This window comes from Vicia villosa, linkage group LG3, assembly GCF_029867415.1.
Source record: "Vicia villosa cultivar HV-30 ecotype Madison, WI linkage group LG3, Vvil1.0, whole genome shotgun sequence".
Taxonomy (NCBI): Eukaryota; Viridiplantae; Streptophyta; class Magnoliopsida; order Fabales; family Fabaceae; genus Vicia; species Vicia villosa.
The window spans coordinates 106,767,088-106,792,431 of NC_081182.1; the positions used below are offsets into that span (position 1 = coordinate 106,767,088).

A 25,344-nucleotide genomic window follows, 5' to 3' on the forward strand; every position below is an offset into this window, starting at 1 on the left:
AAAAAAACCCTAATGTCTAAAACCGATCCTCCTCTCCCTCTCTCACAAATTTCTGCACATTCTTCTCTCATCTCTCTGTTCTTCAATCAAATCAAACGGCCAAACAAACTCTCCTTCTCTTTCAAATCCAAATCGGTTCTAACAACTCTCATTCTCAGCTCACAATCAAACTCACAAACATAGCATTCAACAAAAAGCTTGAAACAAATTTCACCAGGGGAATCAAACACATACAAACCACAACAATACATCACACACGTAATTGCGAGCGAAGGATTTAAAGAAATTACCGATTCAAGAAGTCGGCTCTGCTCAGAGGTGTTGTTGTTGTTCCGGATCTGCGATGAAGATGAAGATGATGATGTATGCTGATGCGTTGTGACTGCTATGGCTCTGAATCTAGTCTCGTCGGTGCGTGGCGGTGTTGCGTGCGTTTGTTGAAGCTGCAGCTACCACGTGTTGTCATTGAGGTGCATTTCGATTTGCTAGCAGATGTGTTGTTACTGAAATTTGTTGAAGCTGAGTTGATGAGCGTTGTATGGTTATGAATGGAGGATCTATTGCAGGTTAATGGTGTATTGAGGTTTAGGAGATGTTTCGTGGGTGTTGATGAAGGTTTTGAATCGGTGATATGAAGGTTATTGTTGGCTGAGATGGTGATATTGATGAAGCTGTGTGGTGTTTGAATGAATGGAATCGGTTCTGATATGAGGATGGATTGTAGTAATGGTTTGGTGATAGTATGAAATGCTTGTATGAAGAAGGTTTTTGACAAATTTTGGAGGAAGTTCTCGTGTGATTTCAGCAGAGTAACAATATATTTTCTTCCTCCCTTTGCTTGATTCTGAATGAGTGTATATATAGGTGAGTGAGAGTGAGGGTAGTATGGTATTTGAGGGATGAGAGGATAAGAATGAACATTTTTCCGATCCACTTTTTCAGGGGCATCAAGAGAAACGCGTGAGAGATTTTGTGAGAATTGGCAGAAAGTTTGTTTTGCATTTTGTCTGTAGTGCGTTTCTAGAAGTGTGAATGTGCAGATTACATTTTGGTGAAATGTTGCTGTATAAACCGTGACCTGCTTTTTGGACATTCAAATTGACTTCATGAATTCATCATTTGGGCTTGAAGATAAATGCAGTGGGCCTTCAATCCTTTTGGACCTCACCTTTTTTATTGCACCTATTTAAAGTCATAATAGAACAAACTACAAGTAATAATAAATAATAAAAAAAATATGATAAAATAATTTACTAATCTTAATTAAAAACTCAACTTATATCTAAATTGAATTTAAAATTAAAATTATAAATCCCCAAAATATTAATAAGAATAGACAAAAATACCATTAATTCTAAAATGATGTTATGAAATGAATGTATATATTTTTTTTTGAATTTTTTTGAATGCATATGAGCTATATATAATTTTTTTGATTTTTTTAGATAAAATAAGAATACTAAATGTAAATGATGCAGATAAAATGTCGGGGCAAAATTTAGGGTACAACACATGAGGTTCGAGTTTTAGGGGTAGGTTCCTAGAGAGATCAGCCAACTACCAAGTCCAGCCCTCAACAAGGTCAAGCCTCGTATCAGACCTTTCCGGATATTCAACCCACTCTGAGTGGAATTTTAATAAGACTCGTAGGTGATGTAATTCCCCTCTGGTCTTAAATATAATTCCCACGCTTAGGTTTAACGCAATTTTTATAACCCGAATATACAGTAAAACAACAATTAAATAAACATTAATTTGAATTACTATAAAAATTACTGTAAATAAAAACCGTAAATAAATAAATAAATAAAATTAAATTTAAATATTTAAAAAGTACCTGATCCCCAAATCCTGTTATTTATAACTCCAAAAATGCAGCACAACAACAAATATTAAAGTGAACAAATATTCATTTAAATTGTTGTAAATAATGACTGTAAATGGAAATTGTAAATAAATAAATAAATATTTAAATAAAAATGAAAAAAACCTAAATCCTAATCCACAACCCTAATTTTGGCAAATTAGGCAAACCCTAATAGCTAGCCACAAACCTAAATAATTTGCCAAACCTAAACCCTGCCAAAACCTAGGAGCATAACAATTCACCATTATAGTTTTATCCCCAGCAGAGTCGCCAGCTGTAGCAACCTGCCCTAAAAATTAAGACTTAGAGTCGCCACCTATTCTGAAGGGCGAATAGGAAACCCTACGCAATTTAGAGATCGGGGTAAGTTATTATAATCAGGTTGAGGGAAGGTGTTAGGCACCCTCAACCCTTTCCTAAGGTTTGTTCTAAGGTAAAGGTTTTATGGCTAAAATTTAGAGGTTTAATAGCTAAGGAAATGAATAGGGCGAAAATTGAGATTTGAAAGTGAATTGAGATTTTAGGGAGGGGGACTCGCCTTGGTTATCCAAGTGCCTACGTACCTCCTTATGGAGGATCAGGGTCTACGTAGTTCGGGCACAGGGTTGTACGCCTTAGAATTGATTATGGAGGTGTTTGAAGGCTTTTTGAATGGCCTATCGTAGTTTTGAAATGCAAATGTTCGCAAGGTATTTTGAATTACCTTATCGTAGTTTGAACATCGCAGTATTGAAGAGATGAAAATCTGTAGTGTCGTGGTTTAGTGTATTTTTGAATGTTTAGGCGTACAACCCTGATTCAATATGTCACCGTTAGTTGCGATGATCAATAGATTTGATCATTATAGTTAACGGATTAATGGGGCATTGCTGGTTACTCTGATCGATAGATTCGATCGTCGCGGGCAGCAAATTGAATGTATTTTAAATTTTATATTTTTTATCTCTTGTCTAATGCGACTAATAGATTTAGTCGGGTCGAGGATAGAATTGTTCAAGAATTAATGTTCTTTGCCAAATGGGCAATGGGATTGGGCAAACCCTAACACTTACAACCTTTGTAGGGTTTTTGTGATTTTAATAATTAATAAAATTAATTAAATAAATTACTCGACATAATCGAATAATCGGAAAATAATCCTAATGTTAACCATTGGTCTAACCCTATTATTTTATTCCTAAGCAAATTGACTAAACCTAAATATAATTAATTAAACCTAAATATAAACAATACAAAATAAGAAAAATAAGAAAAATATATAATAAAACCTGGTAACAATCTAGTGTTGTACACCTCTGAGACCCCATGATGCACCTTCAGCCTTGCTTACGTTAGATCTAGATTGTAGAGAGATCCTGGGGCTGATAACTGAGGGTGTTACGTAAGCCTTATTTCAATTAGTGCACCGGATCTTGAAGGAATAATTGAGAAAAATGAATATGATGGACCCAAGGATCGAACCCTGGTCCTTGGGGTTACGCCTCATATGGTTTACCAACCAGTCTTCTTTCATTTCCTGTTTAATAAACCATCCACAAAAGATAAATATAAAATTAAATGCTGTTAGCGAAGAGTCAAACAAACCGGCGCGTGGGACCCCCTGCTGCACGTTTGGCCAATCAAAATGCAGACACATTTGGTCTTCCTTTGACCTGCCAATCGTATGCTTGCGCGCATCCCAGAACTTCTGGTCTTTTTGAATGAACCAATTGTCTTCCATAAAAATGCCACGCGGGCAGTTGACCAAACCAGGAGTCTCCAGACTGCCGCCGGTAGCGGCGTCTTCATCTTCTCCGGTGAGAAGGATTTGGAGAACCCTGCAAAATCGAGCAAAGCGAAGAAACAAAGATCCTATCTCACTTAAAATTTTGTCCTGAATTCAAATATTGTGTTATCCTGGCCTGAAACTCCCTGAATCTCCCAGTCCGAAGCTCACATACGTTTGAGCCCTAACAATGGTAAGGCATGGTTTTCACGCGAAACCTCACATGTAAAGGATCAAACCTATCCTAATTCATGTCCTGAACACGAACACAATCATCAAACGGGTGAGAAATACGTAAAAACTCGAATTTGAATTTGAAAGACCTTACCAAACCGGTGCACTCACGAGGACGGATTCTGGCATGTTTCAAGCCTGTGTTCCGACTGGAAACGCTTCCTGTAGACCTTAGGAAGAAGAAGCAACGGTCAGAACTAGTTAAATCTTGCTGGGAAGGGTTATCTTGCGTGCCCTAAAATTCTGATCTTTAGGAAGCTTATGTTAGGGTTTGTGACTCAGATTTTCGTCCCGAAAAAACCTCCCCTCCTGTCTGCCCATGTTAGGATATATATATATATATATATATATATATATATATATATATATATGAATCAGATTAGGGTTTCTCTTTTGGAAAATAATCAAGTAATTGTTAACATGGAAATTGAAAGAAGATTTCGTATAAAATCTTTCTATTTTAGAACACCATGCTATTCCATGTATCTTTTTCATTTAATCTTGGCCCTTGGATCATATTTGGAATCGATTTGAATTAATAAAAAGGACATATCATCATATAATAAAATTTTTTAGGATTTTATTTGATCTTTTATTTGAAATTAAATGAATAAAATCAAATAAAATAAAAATAATATCACAAGCATAATTATATGAGACCAATGGACCTCTCTTGGGCTTGTTACCACGTGTACAATTCAAAATTATAGGCCCAATACTTAAAAATTGGATTTTGTTCACTTAGGGTTTCATGCATATCTTGAAAATCGACCAACTTGTGCGCATTGTATCTCCCTCAATTTTAATCATATGAATGCATTCTAGGACTTTTTAGAAAGCTCAAAGAGTCCTCTAAATGACCTTTTTGGTTTCATCTCGATTGAAGTTTCCATACTCAAGTTATGAGCTTTGACCCAAAAGGTATCTTTTGTTGACTTTTTGGAGGACCTATAATCTCTTGTGCCATATCTCCCAAATGATGCATTTCTTGATTTTTGGCCCAACATCAAAGTTGTAGAGAATGAAATTTCCTTGAGAATAGGCTTTGGTTGGACAATTTTCTGACAAACCATGTGAGAGTTATGACAAGTCAAAGTTGAGTTGACTTTTTCCTATAACAACCCTAATTTGAATAGGAGAGAGTGCTTGAGACAAACCCTTGAACCTCGAGTTATTGAAGGTGACATGAGGAACCTTCGATTGAATATAAGAGGGCAAATTTTGGGGTATGACGCGGAGACACTGGGACGCGAAGACATTTGAAAATGTTAAGAAAAAGGATCACATAGGGTCTTCCCTTCACGTGGTCACACAACGCTAGTAAAATCTCAAATATGCCCAACATAAGGGGTGAAGTTGTGAGGGAGCCATGATCAAATGGTTCAATACCTCTACCTTAAAATCAATCAAAGGAAGAAGAAGACCCATGGTGGAGAAAACACATTTGTAAAATTTGATAACACATACACCATACTTGTCGCATACCTTTCATTTTCTTAAGGAATCCTGATTCCCTAGTCAGAAGACAAACCTACCTCTGAGAAAAAATTGTCAAAACCGTCTGGTTTGGAAAAAACAAAAGCAATGGCAGAATAAACAGGGTCCATCCAAGAAGATGGAGTATCCTTTTGAGACTTTCTGTTAATTTTATGTGATTTTTTATTCATAATGCAATAAATTTTCAGTTACAAGGAGTGAAGAACGAGAAGAAGAGCCAATGCAACTGTCAAACTAGAAAAGAAGATTCGAAAAAGGAAGAAAGGAACTTATTCCTTAGAAAATAAATAGTGCTCTAGAAGGAAAAGAGACTTCACCAATCACATCCAAATCTTTCACGTGTAACACTCAAGAGTTTAAGTTCTCGAGAATCCATCATGACGATACTTAAGAAAACACATTTAAAGCATGGTGCATTAAATACACAGTTCCTTAAAAAATTGAAGCGATCCTCACTCATTTACTTCAAATAATTAGGACACGGTCGTCATCCGAAGTCATAACAACAAGCCCCAACTTACCCATGCTCCAGAAAGGGCTTGGGGGAAATTGTTCTAGGCCGATCAAGAAGACCCCGAACGAACTAATTCTACTGTATCATCTCGGCCTACATTCCAATAAAGGTGTTAAACCTCCAAGAACCTTTTAAATTGTCAAATAAAGTTACTCCCAGGGCCCCGAGAGATCTCAACCGTAAAACACATTTAACGGCCACTCGCGAAGAGTGACACACGAATAACTATTTTGTTACTTTCCCCTCTTTATAAATATAGAGTATGCAACAAATTGAGGTAGCCAAATTCAAATACAATTTTCATTTATCTCTTCTCTTTTATATAATGACTTGAGTGTTGGAATGCTAACCTTGCAGGTACCTCCACTTTGTCACGTTAGAGGCAGCGATCCACCGTCATCTTTATTTAAATATTTCATTTATGGTTCTAGGAAGGAACAAGAATTAGACTTGAAGAAGCAAATGTTAATAATTCACGCAGTTTTGTATTAAACTTCTGTTATCTAAAACTCCGCGTATCATCTTCATTGGGAGCATATGCGTAAGAACCGAATTTGAAGAAGCAATTGTCAATTCATGTTGTTTTGTATTAAGCTTCAATTATCTAAAACTTCGTGTGTATAGCTATAAATCATCATATTCATCATCATCATTTTATTCTTCAATGTCATCATCACCATCATTATTTTATTCTTCATGGTTAGGGATGGCAATTTGGCCCATCCCCAATGGGTATTCACAAAAAATCCCATATCGGGTAGGATAAATACTCATAAAAATGGGTATGAGCACGAACATGAGCAATTACCCATTAAAATATGCGGGTATGGGTGCGAGCACGGGTACCTTACTACCCAACCCGCCCCATACCCACACTACATATTTCTATAATGTCATTTATATTATTATATAAAAATACATGATTCTAAAATTTTTTAAAAATATATCACTATTAAATCATTACACATTTTAATAAAAGGGTTTATTTGTTTCTTAACTCAACAATAACATACATAATGACTTAAATTATATGATATTTTGTAATTAAACAATTTAATTTTACTATAAATGCGGGTAAACGGGTACGGGTATGAGCATTAATATTGATACCCACGCGGATTTGGGCTCGAGTACGGGGATTTTTTTAAACTGTGGGTATGGAGACGGATACTATAGTACCCTGTCCAAACCCTGCCCATTGCCATCCCTATTCATGGTTGTCATCATCATCACCATCAAAAGCATAAGGGTAGAAATCAAACTAAAATAATTCATATTGTTAAAAATGTTTAAGGCTATTAATATATGAAAGGCGAAGTTGAAGAGGTGATAAAAGAGAAAGACTTCAACTAAAATAATAGTAATTTGATTTAAAGGAGTGGGAGTTTGTAATTGTATCCACTTTTTAAAATTTGGATTCCAAAACAGTTTTTATAAGATATTATTCTCTTAAAAAAGTTTTCAATTGTTCCAGACTAGCCATAAATCTATTAATATTATTAGAAAACCCGCTTGAATCTGCCCAACTATCAATATTACACAATTTTATCGGGTTGAGGTCCAGAATACTGATTTCCTATTGACTAATTATCTTGCATTCACGCATCCAATCATATCATGCCGCTTGATCTTGATCTTGATCGGATGGTTTTAAATTTTTTTGATCGGCCGATGGTTTTAATTTAAAATTGATAATTTTGAAAAAAACCAATCTAATTTTTATCAGTGAAATCAAGATCAAACGACATGACTGTGGCATAATGACTGCAGGGATTCAATTTCCCCAAACACTTTAATTTTGTTTAAAATTTAAATTAGACAAAAAGTTGACTAGACCATAAAAAATAAAATTTGATTAAACAAGTTGAGAATTGCCACATTCTTCATTACGCGCCATTTCCTTTTAAACCGTTTTCAAACCAAGAAAAAATAAGAGGGAAAGAAAAAACTCAAGAATGGACGAAGGCAATGGAGGAAGGCCCGGTGAAACCAGTGACCCCGTTGATCACTCCCACCTCGACAAAGCCGATGATGCTTTCTTGGCCGAAGAAGATGAAGTTAAAAACAACGGAGTTAAAGAGGAGAAGCCACCACTGTTGGAGGCTACACTTGATTCTCAACAACCACCACCACGGTCACTGCCACTGTCACCGCGGTCAGTTCAAAATGCAGGTGCGGTTTCATTTCCAGGTGCCGGTGGAATTGAGCAAAAGCAACAATTTTTTGGTGTTGGTGTAGGAAGTACTTATTTTTTTTTGGGTAATTTGCACTGGTGGACAACTGATACTGACGTTGAATACGAGCTTTGTAAGTATGGAGAAGTTAGGGATTTAAGATTTTTTCTTTATGAAGATTGTGGAAAATCCCAAGGGTATTGTAAGGTTGAGTTTTATGATCCTTTAGCTGCGGCTGCTTGTAAGAAAGGGTTGATTGGACATGAGTTTAATGGTAGGATGTGTGTTGTTTCTTCGATTCCGATGCCTTTTATTCAAATGAGTGAAGCTGCTGAGGCTGTTGATGGTATCAACCAAGGTGGAAATTGGGATAATAGAGGTTATGGAAGAGGTAATTGGGGAACAGGGAACAATCTGGGGATTGGGAGTAGAGGACATGGTAATCCGATGAGGAATTGGGGCGGTGGAATGGGTGGTAGACCTATCATGATGGGTTCAATGGGTATAACGGGTGGCTATGCAGGCTTTCCGGGTGGCCTGGTGCCTCCGTTCCCCGGTAATTTTTCTTCATGCCCCGGTGTTGGTTTGCATGGTCTAGCACCTTATGGTAATTATTCCTTCTATGGAAGAGGGATGCATATGCATGGTATGGGGGTGATTCCGTCGTCAGGTATGTATGTTCCTAATATGGGAATGTGGCCGGGCCTAGATATGGGAAGATGGGGTGGTGATGAACATGGTGGAGGCAAGGTTGCAGAGTCAGGTTATGGGGATGAAGCTGCATCTGATCATAAGTACGAGGAGGTGGATTGCGATAGAGGTGAATTGCCTAATGCTATGCGCGAAAAAGATAGAGGATCCGAGAGGGATTTGCCGGGTACTTCTGAAAGAACATTCAAGGATGATAGGGTTCATGAAATTGACAGATGTGTGCCTAGTGAAAATAATTCGGACAAATATGATCGTGATCGCGAGAGAGGTCGGGATCGTGATAGGAACAGGGAAGATAGAGACAAATATGGTGATCATCATAGATTCAAAGACCAGTCTAGAAAATATTCACATAATGGAAAAAGGAGATAGGTTAACTTTTGAATAACTTTGTATCCTGCTTATTATATCAGAGTATGTTGAGGAAGGGAAGAACAGTAACTGAAAATTCCGGATTCGTCATCCTTGTTTGAACTCTCTCGCTCACAAGTTGTTAAGTAGCTGTTTTATTTCATTCACTTGTTATGGTTGCTTCTTGTTTGGAGCATGATTTTTCTGTGAAAAATGTTAGCTTTTGATAATAAAATAAACTTTGGGCTATGAAGTTATTTCGCTTTCGATTAATGTGCATGATTAAACCAACAATGTTGGTGTAACTGGTTTAACTTGCTGAAGTCTGTCATGTAGTAGACTGTTTAGAATTTATTGTTTGAATGTTGTACTAGGATTCAAATATACTGGCCCGTGAGATATTTTTGTTCACCTGCACTCTTAACCATTCATAAATGTTATTTTAGACTTGCTGAAAGTAAAAAATGAAATGCTTTAGATCTGTTTAGAAATTAGAGTTGTTGGTAATGATAGTGGTGAGAAGTTTGCTTGGCTAATTGACCATGACAATAGAACATTATTGCAGAAATCTTAAAGGTTTCCATTTTGACCGATACTCTTGCTCGTTTGGACAAGGATGCTCCTCGCTATAAGAAGGATGGGAATAATGACTTCAACACATTCTAGAAGCAAGCAGTATCTATAATCAAAGGATGATCAATTGGTTCTCCAGTTATAGATTGGAAAGGCGGGGCAGTTGGCTGGAATGTAAGGAGCAAGGCAACAAGTGCATCAACATTCTTTTTACCTCTAGAACGAGTTGTGAGAGTATTAAGGTTTCTTCGAAAGGGGAGTGAAACTTATGTTAATAAATGGATGACAGTTTCTATACCTCACAATAGACTTAAAGATAAATAAATTAATATAAAGGAAAAAAACCCTTAAGATTCTCTGAAAAAACTTTGATTCCGGTGTCAAACGAACGTCAGAACGATCGGGTGAATATGAACGATATTTTCTTGAAGTTTAATTTCTATTTTAGAATAAATATTTTTTACTTAATTTTGAAATTGATATTTATAGTGTAGTTTAATATTTTATTTTAACTTTCATTCATAAATTATTGAAAAATAAAACGATTGGAGTTTAGAAAAAAAACTTAAAAATTATTCTAAAAAAGGTCAAGCAAACTCACATATCTATGCTTTCAAGAGTTTGAGTCTTTTTTCCAACAAAGGATCTTAAGTAGACTCAAGACAAGAATTGGCCCCCACTAGCAAGCCAAAGTACTTAAAAGGAAGATAAGCTATCTCACAGTGGAGAAAATTCTCAACTGAAGTAAGAAAAGCATGATCTACACTAACCCCAATAAGACTACTCTTGTAGAAGTTAACACGAAGACCTGAAACTCTCTTGAAATCTCTAAAAATAGTCTTAATATACCACAATTTCTCTAGAGATGGATCAACCACTAGAAGAGTGTCATTATTACCAACATGAAATTCCCAACCCTAAACACAGAGTAAAAGCCAATCTCTTGTGCCCGCACAATCAAACCCCTAAGCCCCTTAACAACCAGGAGAAAAAGGAAAGCATGTAAGGGCTCCCCTTGTTTCAAACCCATTTGAATGCTAATTTCTTGGGTAGGCACCCATTCACCAACATTGAAAGATTCCCAACAAAGACACATGCTTTCACCCAAGACATTTATTTCTCACTAAACTTGAATCTGATCAGCATATAATTCAGGAAATTCTAACTAACTGAATCACATGTCTTCTCAAAATCTACCTTAAGAATAAGGCAAGGTCTTTTAAATCTTTGGCCAAGTCAACCACCTCATTAATAACCACAACCCCATCCACCAACATCCTCCTATTAAAGTTGATTGGTTATTAGACGAGCTTCTTCATATCAACCCCTAGTCTAATGAATAACACTTTTGCCACTGACTTCTACATGGATCCAACCAAGGAATAAGACGGAATTGTCTTAGATGGAAGGGAGATTTAACCTTGGAGATCAAAGTCACAAAGTAAGAAGCAAAACTACCAGGTATAGATGCAAAACGATGAAATTGATCGAACATGATCCACTTGTTATCTCTAAGAAGATTCCGAAATCTTTTTAAAAAAGAGAAGTTAAATCCATCTGGATCGATCTAGACTTTTATCTCCCTCACACAAAGATACTGTCACATCAAGCTCATGAAAACTAAAGGGATTTGAGAAGTAAAGGTTTTCATCATCCAAAAGTGAATGAAAGACTACACCATCTTGATGAGGTCTATCAACATCAGGTCTCTAAAGATCTCGGTGAAATTATTCACATCCTTTTGTCTGATATTATAAACCCTTCAATCAAAACCTCGCCAACCTAAAACACTAAAATAACATTCTTCCTACTTTTAATCTTCCCATAAGCATTAAAGAATCCAAAATTAGCATTCTAACCTTAAGCAAATTAGATCTAAATCCCTGAATCAATTGGGAGTCCTCACAAATATTTTAAAGAAACCTAATTGTATTTTATATTTTGTTTCAAAGTTTAAAAAGACAATACAAATTGAATATTTCAAAAAATCATCCAATAACAATCACATATATTTCATAAAAATATCATTTTAAAATGATTAAACAGCAACCATTCTATTAGAGTATTCCTTAAAAATTAATCACCATCTATACAACGTTAATTAAAAATATAAAGAGTAGAGTTCAACATGTCATAGTATATGATGATTGTTATTCCAAACATTGCCACACTCTTTATTTTCCTCTCTCTTCATTAGGCGCCATTTTCTTTTAAACAGTTTTTCAAACCGTAATCTGAAGAAAGAAAAAAGAAGAGGGGAAGAAAAAACCAAGAATGGACAAAGGCAAAGGAGGAGGGCACGGTGAAACCAGTGATCCCAATGATCACTCCCACCGCAACAAAGCCGACGATGCTTTCTTGGCCGAAGAAGACGAAGATTACGATGAGCTTTACGGTGATATATATATTGATCCGGATTTCCTTCAACCTTCGCCAGTGAATACGGCTTCAGAAGTTAAAAACAATGAAGTTGAACGAAAGAAGTCGCCGCCACCACCACAACAGCGGCCATTTCTTCCAGGTCAAAATGCAGGTGGGGTTTCTTCACCAGGTACAAGTGGAATCCGGCAAAAGCAACCATTTGTGGGAGGAGGAAGTCGTTTATTTTATTTGGGTGGATTGCACTGGTGGACAACGGACGCTGACGTAGAATACGAGCTTTGTAGGTATGGAAAGGTTAGGGAAGTAAGGTTTTTGTTTGATAGAACTAATGGAAAATCCAAAGGGTATTGTAAGGTTGAATTTTATGATCCTTTAGCTGCAGCTGCTTGTAAGAAAGGGTTGGTTGGACATAGTTTTAACGGTAGGCCGTGTGTTGTTTCTTCGTTTTGGACGCCATTTCTTGAGACGAATCAACCTGATGGAAATAATGAGGGAATGAAGGAGCCTGATGAGGTTGAAGCTACTAAGCGTGGTGATGATAATGATGGGAGAGGTTGTATCAAAGAAGGTGGAGAAGGGGATAATCAGGGAAATAAGGAGTCTTATGAGGTTGAACTTGAGGCTGCTAAGCCTGGTGATGATAATGGAGGGAGAGGTGGTATCAAAGAAGGTGGAGATAGGGATACTGAGGGAAAGAAGGGGCCTGATGAGGTTAAGGCTACTAAGCCTGGTGATGGTAATGGTGGGAGAGGTGGTATCAAAGAATGTGGAGATGGGGATAATAGAGGTAATTGGGGGAGAGGGAGCAATCTTGAGATTGGGAATAGAGGACATGGTAATCCGGTGAGGAATCGGGGCGGTGGAATGGGTGGTAGATCGATCATGATGGGTGGTGCTGCCCCACGAATGCTGTTGCGTCCTCGGATGGGTCCCATGAGTCGAATGTGTGGTTATGCAGGCTTTCCCGGTGGCTCGATACCTCCATTCCCCGGGAATTCGCCTTCATACCCCGGTGTTGGTTTGCGTGGTCTTGCACCTTATGGTAATTATTCCTTCTATGGAAGAGGGATGCCTATGAGTGGTATAAGGATGATTCCGCCGTTTGGTATGTATGGTCCTAATATGGGAATGTGGCCGGGTCCAGATATGGGAAGATGGGGTGGTGATGAACATGGTGGAGGCAAGGTTGCAGGGTCAGGTTATGGGGAGAAAGCTGCATCTGACCATCGGTACGATGAGGAGGATCGTGATAGAGGTGATTCGCCTAATGCTATGCGCGACAAAGATAGAGGATCAGAGAGGGATTCGCCCAGTACTTCTGAAAGACAGTTCGAGGATGATAGAGTTCATGAATTTGACAGATATGTGCGTAGTGAAAATGATTTGGAGTATGACCGTGAAGAAATAGGGAATGTTGATGATAGAAAAATTAGTCGTGCACGATCTCGGGATAGTGATATAGACCGTGAACGTTCACGATCTCGAGACCATGTCCCTGATCGCGAAAGAGGTTTGAATCGTGAGAGGCACACGGAAGATAGGGGCGGATATGCTGATCATCATAGATTCACAGACCACGCGCCACAGCTCAATGATGAGCAGGAGAGGGGACGGTCATCGAGGCCTAGCATCAAATCACGGAAATATTCACATAATGGAAAAAGGGGATAGTTTAACTTTTAAATAACATTGTATCCTGCATATTATATCAGAGTCTTTTCACTGAGAAAGGAAAGAATAGTAACTGAAAATTACAGATTTGTCATTGTTGTTCGAATTCACTGGTTGTGCTCCTTTGGTTCACAAGTTGTTAAGCAGTTGTTTTATTCCATTCACTTGTTATGATCGCTTCTTGTTTTGAGCATGGTTTTCAGTATTGGAAGTTCAAGTTATGACATGACAATCCTTTTCTTATTCTGATAAGAAGTTAAACTTTGCGTTATGGAATTATTCGCTTTCGATTTGCATTTATGTTTAGTTAATGTACATGATTAAACCAACAATGGGGTGTAACTTGCCGAAGCCTGTCATTAGACTGTTAAGAATTTTTTGTTTGAATGTTGTGCTAGGATTTAGCAGCAGTTGTTGATGTTGTGCTCTTTTTTATTGGCTCACTGTTGTATCAATTTTCCTTTTTTTTCTTAAATGTTTTGTTCACCAACATTTTGGTAGATAATGAAAATATTAGTTATGATGTTAAGAGAGCAAACCATTCAAATATTGTAATCATTCATAGCTGGAGAATTGTATATTGCATTTTCATGTATATATTGATATTATTTTCCTGTTTGAGGTTTATTATGAGATCAGCTCCGTTGCAACATATATACAGAGATCCAGTACATGATTTTGGGTTCTTTCGGGATGATCCTAGTGCTATAAATTTTTTAAAATATGAAGAGATACCTCTTGCTCTTGAGGGTGCTTGTGTTGGATTAGAAATCAGAGTTGATGGTAATGATAGTGGTGAGAAGTTTTCTTGGCTAATTGACCATGTCAATTGAACATTATTGCAAAAAGCTTAAAGGTTTCCATTTTTGCTGATACTCTTGCTCGTTTGGACAAAGATGCTCCTTCAAGAAGTATTTGGGACCAAAGGAGGATCAAATGGTTCCTCAATTATAGATTGGAAAGGCAGGGCATAGGCCTGAATGCTAGGACTAGGAGCTAGACAACAAGTACATCAACATTTTTTTACCTCTAAAACGAGTTGTGAGGGCGTTAAGATTTCTTTCTATTTAAAGGACAACAAACCTTTTTTAGTTGTGTGAATATATTTGTTTTTTTATTTTGATTCTAATGTTTTAATCACTTAATCTTGAGAAAATTTAGTAAGTGATCTATATAATCAATTTTGGGCAAAATAAGAGTATATTTTTATTTTTTTTATATTTAATTTCTAATTTACTTTAGTTTTGTACCATTGTGTGGATTATAGAAGTTGACTCCTTACAAATAAATATTTTAGGTATAATAAATTTGAAGATATAAAGTGAGTTTGATGTGATGCAACCTGGCCATGAGAATAAAAATTGGTTTTTATTAGATATGTAATTGATTTAAAATAAAATATTTCAATTCGGTCATTTATTTAAGATCGATGCAGACTTAAAATATGGAGCAAGTTTTTACTCTATTAGAAAATGACATTAGTAAGTTTCATTTGCAATTAATATTCTAATTTTTAGAGCTTTCAATAAAAAAAATAGTCACATATTTTTAAAAGTAAATATACATTTTAAAGTAATGTTTTGGATTAAAATCTTGGGCATTACACCATCCCTCAAGGATAAGGCCACTTCAATTCCCTTGCTATTTGAAGTATTGTCAGTAAAGGCAATTCACTTCATCTAGGGTTAATTCGTGGTCGGAATGAGTTATGCAATAAAGTCAAGAAACGCCTATGCTTTAAGGGCTTTCATGGGTTTAAAGGAGATGTCAAACTATCTTGATGGACCACATCATTATTTGTTTATCCATATCAAGCTTAAATAGTAAATGTTTCAATGATTGATCACTACAAACCACTATTGAGTGACTGAGAAATAATGCCTTAGTTTTCTTGATGCTACTACCAAAGCTAGAACAATATTCTCACTCTTCTAATAATGGGTTTTAGGTCTTACTAAGGCCTTAGATATCAAATACTATAGGCTCTCTTTGGAGGCTACCTCTCTACGAGGACAACAATGACTACTTTCGCTAAGACCACCAAGTAGATAAAAAGGGTCTATTGAGAGGACTAAGGTTTGGAGAATATGATTCAGCTATATGAAAACGTGTTTGTATTATGATGTCCAATCAAATTGTACCTAATTTTTTAGGAGTTTGTATAACAGAAGGACGTGTTGGACGGACCTAGAGATGAACCTCTAGAAGGGAATGAGCCTACTGTTCATAGTTGTAATTCTCTCTTTGGTGGAAGGAGTTTTCATCTTTATGAGGGTGTCATACTTGTCCAAATTTGCTTCAGTGGCTCTATCAGCAAGGTAGAAGTTAAAGAACTTACCGAACTTGCCTTCGAACAGGAATTTCTCTGGGTTCTTATACATAAGTTGAACATGCATACACGGTTGAAGTTGAAAGTGATATGGCTGTCGTGTAGTTTATCCTTCCCGGATTTTTCTATCATATAGGTCATGTAGACCTTCAACATGTCTCAAATTTCCTCCTTGAAGATAATGTTAATCATTTTCTTGTAGGTTGCACCTAATAGTCAGGAATAGTCATAACCAACTAATAGAGGCCTAAAACCTTTCCTATTTAAGCATGGTCTGCCAATAATAATCTCTTCTCCTCCACTTCTTTCGCTGTTTTTGTGATTCCATTATAGATAACATTACTTTGGGCTTTCCAAATAGACCATATTACAGCATACCAAATTATAAGGTAACCACCCCTATACTTTACTATACCTATTAAAGAAAGAAAATACTCAATAAGCAGCCTAAGTTCCTTGTGAATAACTACTTACCATCCCAACCACCTGAAAACTCTATACCATATTGATGAGATTATCTCGTAAGTAATAAAAAGGTTAGAAGCGGTCTTTACTAGAAACCCACAAAAAGGACAAGAAATTCTACTAGTGTCTGATAACACCACTCTTATAAACGTGTTGACTATGGAAGGGAATCTATCATGCACTAACTTTAATGAAAAACAAATAACTTATGTGGAGCTCAACAACTTCAAATAAGGGAAATGGTATGACTCTGACCCCACTTTCCTAGTGTAAGTTCAAAGTCCTAATTCACCCCACTTTCCAACACTTGTAAAAAAAAAATTGAAAATAATTTTACCAAGGTTTATATAAAATTTATAAATGCATGATAAATTTATAAATGCATGATTTTAAAAGATTGAGCACTAAGATTATATTTGTTAAAGATTTCATATACCTTGAAACTTGATCGCAAAGCTTGAACAAAGTCGTGCATCTTTTTCCTTCTTTTTGATATATGTCCATGGTCTTGAGAGATTTAAAATTGTCTTCATCAAAACACAATGTTACAGAAGCTTGACTTCACAATCTCCCCCTTTTTTATGATGACAACCATTGAAAGTTGAAATGCTTGAATCTCTTAGAATAAATGAGAAGTTGTTATGTGAATGCTCCCTCTAACTTTGATAACTCCCCCTTGATCCAAGCTCTCCCTTGATTCATAGAGAATTTGACTTCTTTATGGCTGCAAAAGTTAGAGACAAGCATACACATATATCTTCTCCCCCTTTGTCATTAGCAAAAAGGATGAGAAAAAGATAAATAATCTAAATAAATCATGAAAAATATTACTTCTTTACCTATGAGTTTTACCTCATGAATGACTTCATCAAACATTCATCTTTGGTGAATATGATTTTGAAGCCTTTGTCACAAAGTTGACTTTTGCTTAGAAGATTTTGATTTAGTTTTTCAACATAAAGTACATCTTCAATTAGTTGTGAAATTTAGTGCTTCAACTTTGCCAATTCCAAGAATTATTCCTTTAAGGTATTCCTATATGTGAAATCACCATTGAACTTTAGAACTAGATTTTAAAGTTAGTTTATGTATCCCATCAAATGCTTAGAACCACCATTTATCAAAAACACCATACTTTTAAGTGGTCCTCAAGCAAACCTACAAAACAAATTAAGTTTGATTTGGTACCCAATGTGCTTTATGTCCATCATAGTTAGTTCCCTTCTTAACTCACACATAATGTCCACTTGCCACACTAAAGTTTCTAACATAGCAAGCATTAGGTGTATGGCCAACAATACCACAATAAAAGCAAGTAGGTTCAAAACTGCTTCTATATCTAAGAGTATGAGATTTCTTTTTAACAAAACCTTTTCTTTTATGATAATAATCAACCTTTTGTGTGTTATCCAATTTTTTCTTGTTGGATTGCTCACTTGCCTTTACAAAGATAGTTTTACTATTACTTGGTTTGTTAGACTTTGAATAACCAAGACCACTTTTATCATTAGAGAATCTTTGTTGCCTAAGGACACCTTCCAACCCAATTTGTCCATTTTTATACCTTTCAAGAACTATCTTTAATTGAACAATTTGAAAAGAAAGTGATTCACAATTTTTGCATACAACATTATATTTTTGATCACTAATCATCTTTTGTTTTTCATCCTTAAAATCTTTTTCCATTGTCTTAACTTTTTCTTCTAGAGATGAAATTTGTTTCTTTTGAGATGCTATTGTTTTGTATAGAATTTTGCATTCATTCAGGAGTTCATTTATGACACCTTGTGCATCATTATCATAAAGAGAAAATTCATTACAAACCTCATTGTCTTTATCATCGGAATGGTGTGAAGCCATCAATGTTTAAATTTGCACATTCTTTGCTTTTGGAATCGGAAGATGAACTTACTTCAGTATCTTCCCATGCTATATATGCTTTCTTTGACTTTTTATCTTTATTTCTCTTGAAGTATTTATTCTTCTTTTCAAGTGTAGGGCATTCACTTTTGACATGTCCTTTTTCTCCACATTCAAATTATTTAACCTTCATATATATATATATATATATATATATATATATATATATATATATATATATATATATATATATATATATATATATATATATATATATATATATATATATATATATATATATATATATATATATATATATATATATATATATATAGGAGGGATATATTTACTCCAAGAGTAAGTGTTGAACACTTACTCCAAATTTTAACCATTGATTATCATTAATCTAACGGCTGTAATTAATTTATTATGTAGAAAAGTATTTCCAAAAATAATTAGATTAAATGATCAATTAAAACCGTTAGATTAATGAAAATCAATGGTTAAAATTTGGAGTAAGTCTTCTACACTTACTCTTGGAGTAAATATATCCCTCCTCATATATATATATATATATATATATATATATATATATATATATATATATATATATATATATATATATAAATTCATCTCGGTTGAAAAACAACACCGAGGTGAAAAGTGGTGTATTTTTAGATTAAAAATAAATATTCAGGAAGGCGCCACTTTTAATAAAATTAAAACATTATCTGAAGCTACTGGGATTCAAATCTTGTACACTGAACTAGTTTACCCCTCGATTTTCGTAAAAACCGACATGATGATACATTTTATATGAAAAATAAAATATTTAGGAAGGCGCCGTTTTTGATGAAATAAAAATATAATCTGAAGCTGTTGGAATTCGAAGCATAGACACTGAACTAGTTTATCCCTCAATTTTCATAAAAAAAAATAACGATGGGATAAATTTCATATTTTTTAAGAAAAAACATGGCGCATGCAGTGATTATACCTTAGTTTTTTTTTTTTATATGTGAGGTGAATTCGTTGTCATAAAAAGTATTTTTTTTCTAGTAGTGGATCCATAAAAGTCCAATTACTTGAATCATATGCTTTCTCAAAATCCATCTTAAGAATAAGAAAAGTACTTTTAGTGCATTTCCCTAATCAACCACCTAATTAATAGCCACAACTTCATCTACAAACATTCTCCATTTAAGAAAAGTTGTTTTGCCACAACTTCATCCACAAACGTTCTCCATTTAAGAAAAGTTATTTTGTTAGGATACACGAGTTTCTCCATTACAACCCCTAATATAACTTCCATCACTTTCACCACCTGCTTGTATAGGGATCCAACCAAGTAAATAGGAAAAAATTCTCCAAGATTGAATGAGGACTTGACCTTAGGGATCAAAGTCACAAAGTAAGAAACAAAACTCCGAGGTAGAGACGCAAAATGGTGAAATTGAACGAACATGATCCCCAGGCCAACTCTAAGAAGATTCCAAAATCTTTTTTTAAAAAGATAAGTTAAATCCATCTAGACTTGAACTTTTAACTCCCTCACACTGAGATACTGCCACACCAAGCTCATGAAAACTAAAGGGCGCTGATAAGAAAATGTTATCATCATCCAAAAGAGAGCGGAAGACTACACCATCCAGATGAGCTCTTTCAACATCAGGTTCTCTAAAGATCTTAGTGAAATGATTCATAACCTACTTTCTAATATCAAAAAGCCCTTCAATCCAAAACTCAACAACCTCAAGCGCTAAAATAGCATTCCTCCTACTCCTAATCTTCACATAAGCATGTAAGAATCCAGAATTAGCACCACTAATCTTGAGTCAATTGGATCTAGATCTCTAAATCAATTGGGAGTCCTTCATTCTAAGGAGTGACCACAAATCTACCATCGCTTTGGATCTAATCTCAATCTCCTCCTCACATAAGTCGCCAAAATCAGACAAAGAATCAATCCTACTAACTTCCTCTCTCAACCTATCAATTCGGGAATTAAGGTTACTAAAAATATCTCTATTTCAAAATTTAAGAATTACTTTGAGAGCTTTAAATTTCTACAACAGAACAAACACTTTTCAACCCTAAACCTCAGTAATGTTTCATAAATTAGTAAGTAACTAAGAATCTTACTCTCAACTAACTAATGATTATTAAATATAAAATATTTTAGACCCGCGAATTGTTATATCCTTTCTATTTTTTAATTAGGATATGATGACCACAATCAAGAACCTAGTTAGTTTTACACCAAGTCGCCTTCAACATACTCATTAAGCAATTTTTCAAGAGATGCAAGAATTTATTTGTTATAACTCTTCTCAGAAATGTTTAAGAGAAACCTATTTATATTACATTTCTTAATTTCAAAGTTTTAAAAGACAATAAAAATTGAATATTTAAAAAAATATCCAATAACAATCACATAAATTTCATAAAAACATAATTTTTAAATGATTAATCAACAACCATTCTATTAGAGTAATGCTTAACAATCAATCATCATGTATACAATGGTAAGTAAAAATATAAAGAGTAGAGTTCAACATGTCATAGTATATAATGATTGCTATTCCAAAAATTGCCACACTCTTTATTTTTCTCTCTCTTCATTACGCGCCATTTTCTGTTCATCCATTTTTCAAACCGTAATTTTAAGAAAGAAAAAAGAAGAGGGAAAGAAAAAAACCAAGAATGGACAAAGGCAAAGGAGGAAGGCACCGTGAAACATCTGATACCGATGATCACTCCCACCGCAACAAAGCCGACGATGCTTCAGGAGTTAAAAACAACGGAGTTAACGATAAGAAGCTGCCACCAGCACCGCCAATGCCGTCAGTTCAAAATGCGGGTGCGGTTTCGTTTCCAGGGGCCGGTGGAAATGGGCAAAAGCAACCATTTTCTGGTGTTGGTGCAGGAAGTACTTCATTTTTTTTGAGTAATTTGCACTGGTGGACTACTGATGCTGACGTTGAATACGAGCTTTGTAAGTATGGAGAAGTTAGGGATTTAAGTTTTTTTCTTTATGATGATTGTGGAAAATCCAAAGGGTATTGTAAGGTTGAGTTTTATGATCCTTTAGCTGCAGCTGCTTGTAAGAAAGGGTTGAATGGGCATAGGTTTAATGGTAGGCCGTGTGTTGTTTCTTCGTCTTGGACGCCTTTTCTTGGTACGAATCAACCTGATGTGGATAAAAAGGGAATGAAGGAGCCTAATCAGGTTGAGGCTACTAAGCCTGGTGATGAAAATGGTGGGAGAGGTGGTATCAAAGAAGGTGGAGATGGGAATAATCCGGGAAAGAAGGGACCTGATGAGGTTAAGGCTACTAAGCCTGGTGTTGGTAATGGTGGGAGAGGTGGTGCCAAAGAAGGTGGAGATGGGGATAATAGAGGTTATGGAAGAGGTAATTGGGGGAGAGGGAACAATCTTGGGAGGGGGAGTAGAGGACATGGTAATCTGATGAGGAATCGGGGCGGTGGAATGGGTGGTAGATCGATCATGATGGGTGGTTCCATGGGTAGAATGGGTGGTGCTGCCCCACGAATGTTGATGCATCCTCGGATGGGTCCTATGAGTAGAATGGGTGGGGATGCATGCTTTCCCGGTGGCCCGATACCTCAGTCCTCTGGGAATTTGCCTTCATACCGTGGTGTTGGTTTGCGCGGTGTAGCACCTTATGGTAATTATTCCTTCTGTGGAAGAGGGATGCCTATGCGTGGTAAGGGGATGATTCCGCGGTCAGGTATGGGTGGTCCTAATATGGGAAGATTGGGTGGTGATGAACATGGTGGAGGCAAGGCTGCAGAGGCAAGTAATGGGGAGGAAGCTGCATCTGATCATCAGAACGATGAGGTGGATCGTGATAGAGGTGATTCGCCTAAAGCTATGCGCGAAAAAGATAGAGGATCGGAGAGGGATTTCCCAGTTACATCTGAAAGAACATTCAAGGATGATAGAGTTCCTGTATTTGACAGATATGTGCCAAGTGAAAATGATTCGGAGCATGACCATGAAGAAATAGGGAATGTTGATGATAGAGAAATTAGTCGTGCACGATCTCGGGATAGTGATATAGATTGTGAACAATCACGATCTCGAGACCATGTCCCTGATCGCGAAAGAGGTTGGAATCGTGATTTGCCTAATGCTATGCGCGAAAAAGATAGAGGATCCGAGAGGGATTTGTCAGGTACATCTGAAAGAATATTCAAGGATGATAGAGTTCCTGAATTTGACAGATATGTGCCTAGTGAAAATGATTCGGACCATGACCATCCAGAAATAGGGAATCTTGATGATAGAGAAATTAGTCGTGCTCGATCTCGGGATAGTGATATAGACCGTGAACGTTCACGATCTCGAGACCATGTCCGTGATCACGAAAGAGGTTGGAATCGTGACAGGCAGAGGCAAGATAGGGACGGATATGCTGATCATCCTAGACTCACAGACCACGCGCCACAGCACAATGATGAGCGGGAGAGGGGACAGTCAACAAAGCCTAGCATCAAATCACGATTATCATACCCGACTAGAAAATATTCACATAATGGAAAAAGGAGATAGTTTAACATTTGAATAACATTGTATCCTGCATATTATATCAGAGTCTTTTTGTTGATGAAGGAAAGAACAGTAACTGAATTCCGGATTGGTAATCATTGTTCGAATTTTCTGGTTGCTGTTAAGTAGCTGTTTTATTGCATTCACTTGTTATGGTTTCTTCTTGTTTGGAGCATGATTTTTCTGTGAAAAATGATATCTTTTGATAAGAAGTAAAACTTTGCACTACGGAATTATTCGCTTTCGATTTGCATTTATGTTTAGTTAGTGTGCATGATTAAACCAACAATTTTGGTGTAACTGTTTTAACTTGCTGAAGTCTGTCATATAGTAGACTGTTTAGAATTTTTGGTTTGAATGTTGGACTAGGATTTTGCAGCAGTTGTTGATGTTGTGCCCTTTTTTATTGGCTCACTGTTGTATCAATTTTCCTAACAATTTCGTAGAACATGAAAATATTAGTTATGATGTAAAGAGAGCTAACCATTCTATTATTGTAATCATTCATAGCTGTTGATATTTGTTTATCAGTTTGAGGTTTATTACATCTTTAGTTTTGTCTTTTGCTCTTGTTTAGTATAGTTCATAGTGAGATCAGCTCATGATTCAGAAAAAGGATCTTTCAATTCACAATATATATTAAGATTTGATAAACATTATCTAAATCAAAAGACTAATGATTGTTGAATAAGATATGCTCAATTTATATAATTGATGGAAAGTTCATTAGCTCCAGCTTGCTTGAAACAAATTGACAAGAGTAGGCACAAAAACAATTAATGTTGGCCACTGAGATATTTTTGTTCAGCCACATCTTAAGTCTTAACCATTAACAAATGTTATTTTAGTAACATATTTTTAAAAACATGATTTATTGACATAGTAAAATGTTCTTAAATTTTTAGTATTTATGATATAAATTAAATGTATGCTAATACTGTTTGCAACTCTTAATTGCCAAATACCGATATTGTTAGGTATGTTCATAGGGCGTGTGGAAGCTTTTCTGGCCAATTGTCCTTGGACACTGCTGGTCTTCTTCCTAGTCCTCTCAGCATGACTATGTTGCCGATCTCTTCTTGATCATAAGTCTGAGGATGTTCCGTTGATGTGAAGTGGTGCTTGGCCTCCAAATCTTCGAAAGGTTTTTGCATTATGATGTCCATTCAAATTGTACCCCATTTCTAAGGAGTTTGTACTTTGTTGAACAGAAGAGTGTGTTGGGAGGACCTGGAGATGAAGCTCTATAAGGTAGTGAACATACTGATCAAATCCATTATTCTCTCTTTGATGGAAGGAGTTTCCATCTTTATGATGGCATCACACTTGTCCAATTTTTTTCAATTCCTCTTTCAGCATGGTATAAGCCTAGAAACTTGTCGAACTTGACTCCAAACATGCATTTCTTCGAGTTCAGTTTCACGTTGAACTGGTGTACACGAATGGACACAACAATGAAGTGGATTATGTGTAGTTTATTCACCCTGAATTTTATTATCAATTTGTTCATTTAGACCTCAAACATGTCTCAAACTTCTTCATTGAAGATCATGTTCATCATTTTCTAGTAGGATACATCTAAGTGTGGGAATAGATCAAGCCAACTAATAAGGAGATACAACATAGCTTATTTAAGTCAGGACTGATTTAGCCCATTTAATAAAAAGGCTATGCTTAGATTTTTTATAAAGGCCATTTAACTAAATAAACATAAAAATACATTCAATTTATGAGATGCATACATCACTTATGTGTAACTTAAGACATATCAAAAGTCCCACATCAAGCATTTCGTAAAATCTATTTAGTAAGAGTGTGTATGTAAGAATAATATGACTCTACCTTTTAAAAAAAACACCTCTTTTATTTCTATTTTAGTTCTTATTAAATAATAATAATAATAATAATAATAATAATAATAATAATAATAATAGTAATAATAATAATAATTAAATAATTGAAATAAGTTATACTTTTTTGGGTTATACTTTTAAAAAGGTTGTTAAGCTAGATTATAATAGATCATAGATCGAACTTAGATTTAAAAAATATAAAATATATTATAGTTTAGACTCATACCTTTTAAAATCTAGTTTGGCTTATTTTCACCTTAGTTGCATCTGCATTTTTAAATTAAAAGGCATGATATTGTACATTGTACATGTAATTGGTGTGTTATGTCATGATGTTGTCTTATTCTAATCCTTCTTATTCACGAGGATCTGATTGTAGCTAGAATAGGTATCCATGAAGAACAATAGCTTGTGTCCTGTTGAATTGTCTACCACTTATCTATGTTGGGCACAGGGTATGCGTCTTTGTGGTATGTTATATTCAAGTCGGTGTAGTCGATGCATATATGCCATTTATCGCTTGCTT

The 25,344-nt window shown here is 35.7% G+C and overlaps 3 protein-coding genes across 3 annotated transcripts; all 3 read left to right on the forward strand.

The window, feature by feature from the left end:
- Positions 1-7,832: 7,832 nt before the first annotated feature.
- LOC131658744 (uncharacterized) lies at positions 7,833-9,134 on the forward strand. The gene has a single exon (XM_058928008.1). It carries the CDS (start codon positions 7,833-7,835, stop codon positions 9,132-9,134), a length of 1,302 nt encoding a protein of 433 aa, XP_058783991.1.
- Positions 9,135-11,960: 2,826 nt separating this feature from the next.
- On the forward strand, positions 11,961-13,739 carry LOC131658745 (uncharacterized). Its single transcript, XM_058928009.1, has one exon. It carries the CDS (start codon positions 11,961-11,963, stop codon positions 13,737-13,739), a length of 1,779 nt encoding a protein of 592 aa, XP_058783992.1.
- Positions 13,740-21,096: 7,357 nt separating this feature from the next.
- Positions 21,097-22,968, forward strand: LOC131658746 (uncharacterized). The gene has a single exon (XM_058928010.1). The coding sequence runs from the start codon at positions 21,097-21,099 to the stop codon at positions 22,966-22,968; it is 1,872 nt and encodes a 623-aa protein (XP_058783993.1).
- Positions 22,969-25,344: the final 2,376 nt, after the last annotated feature.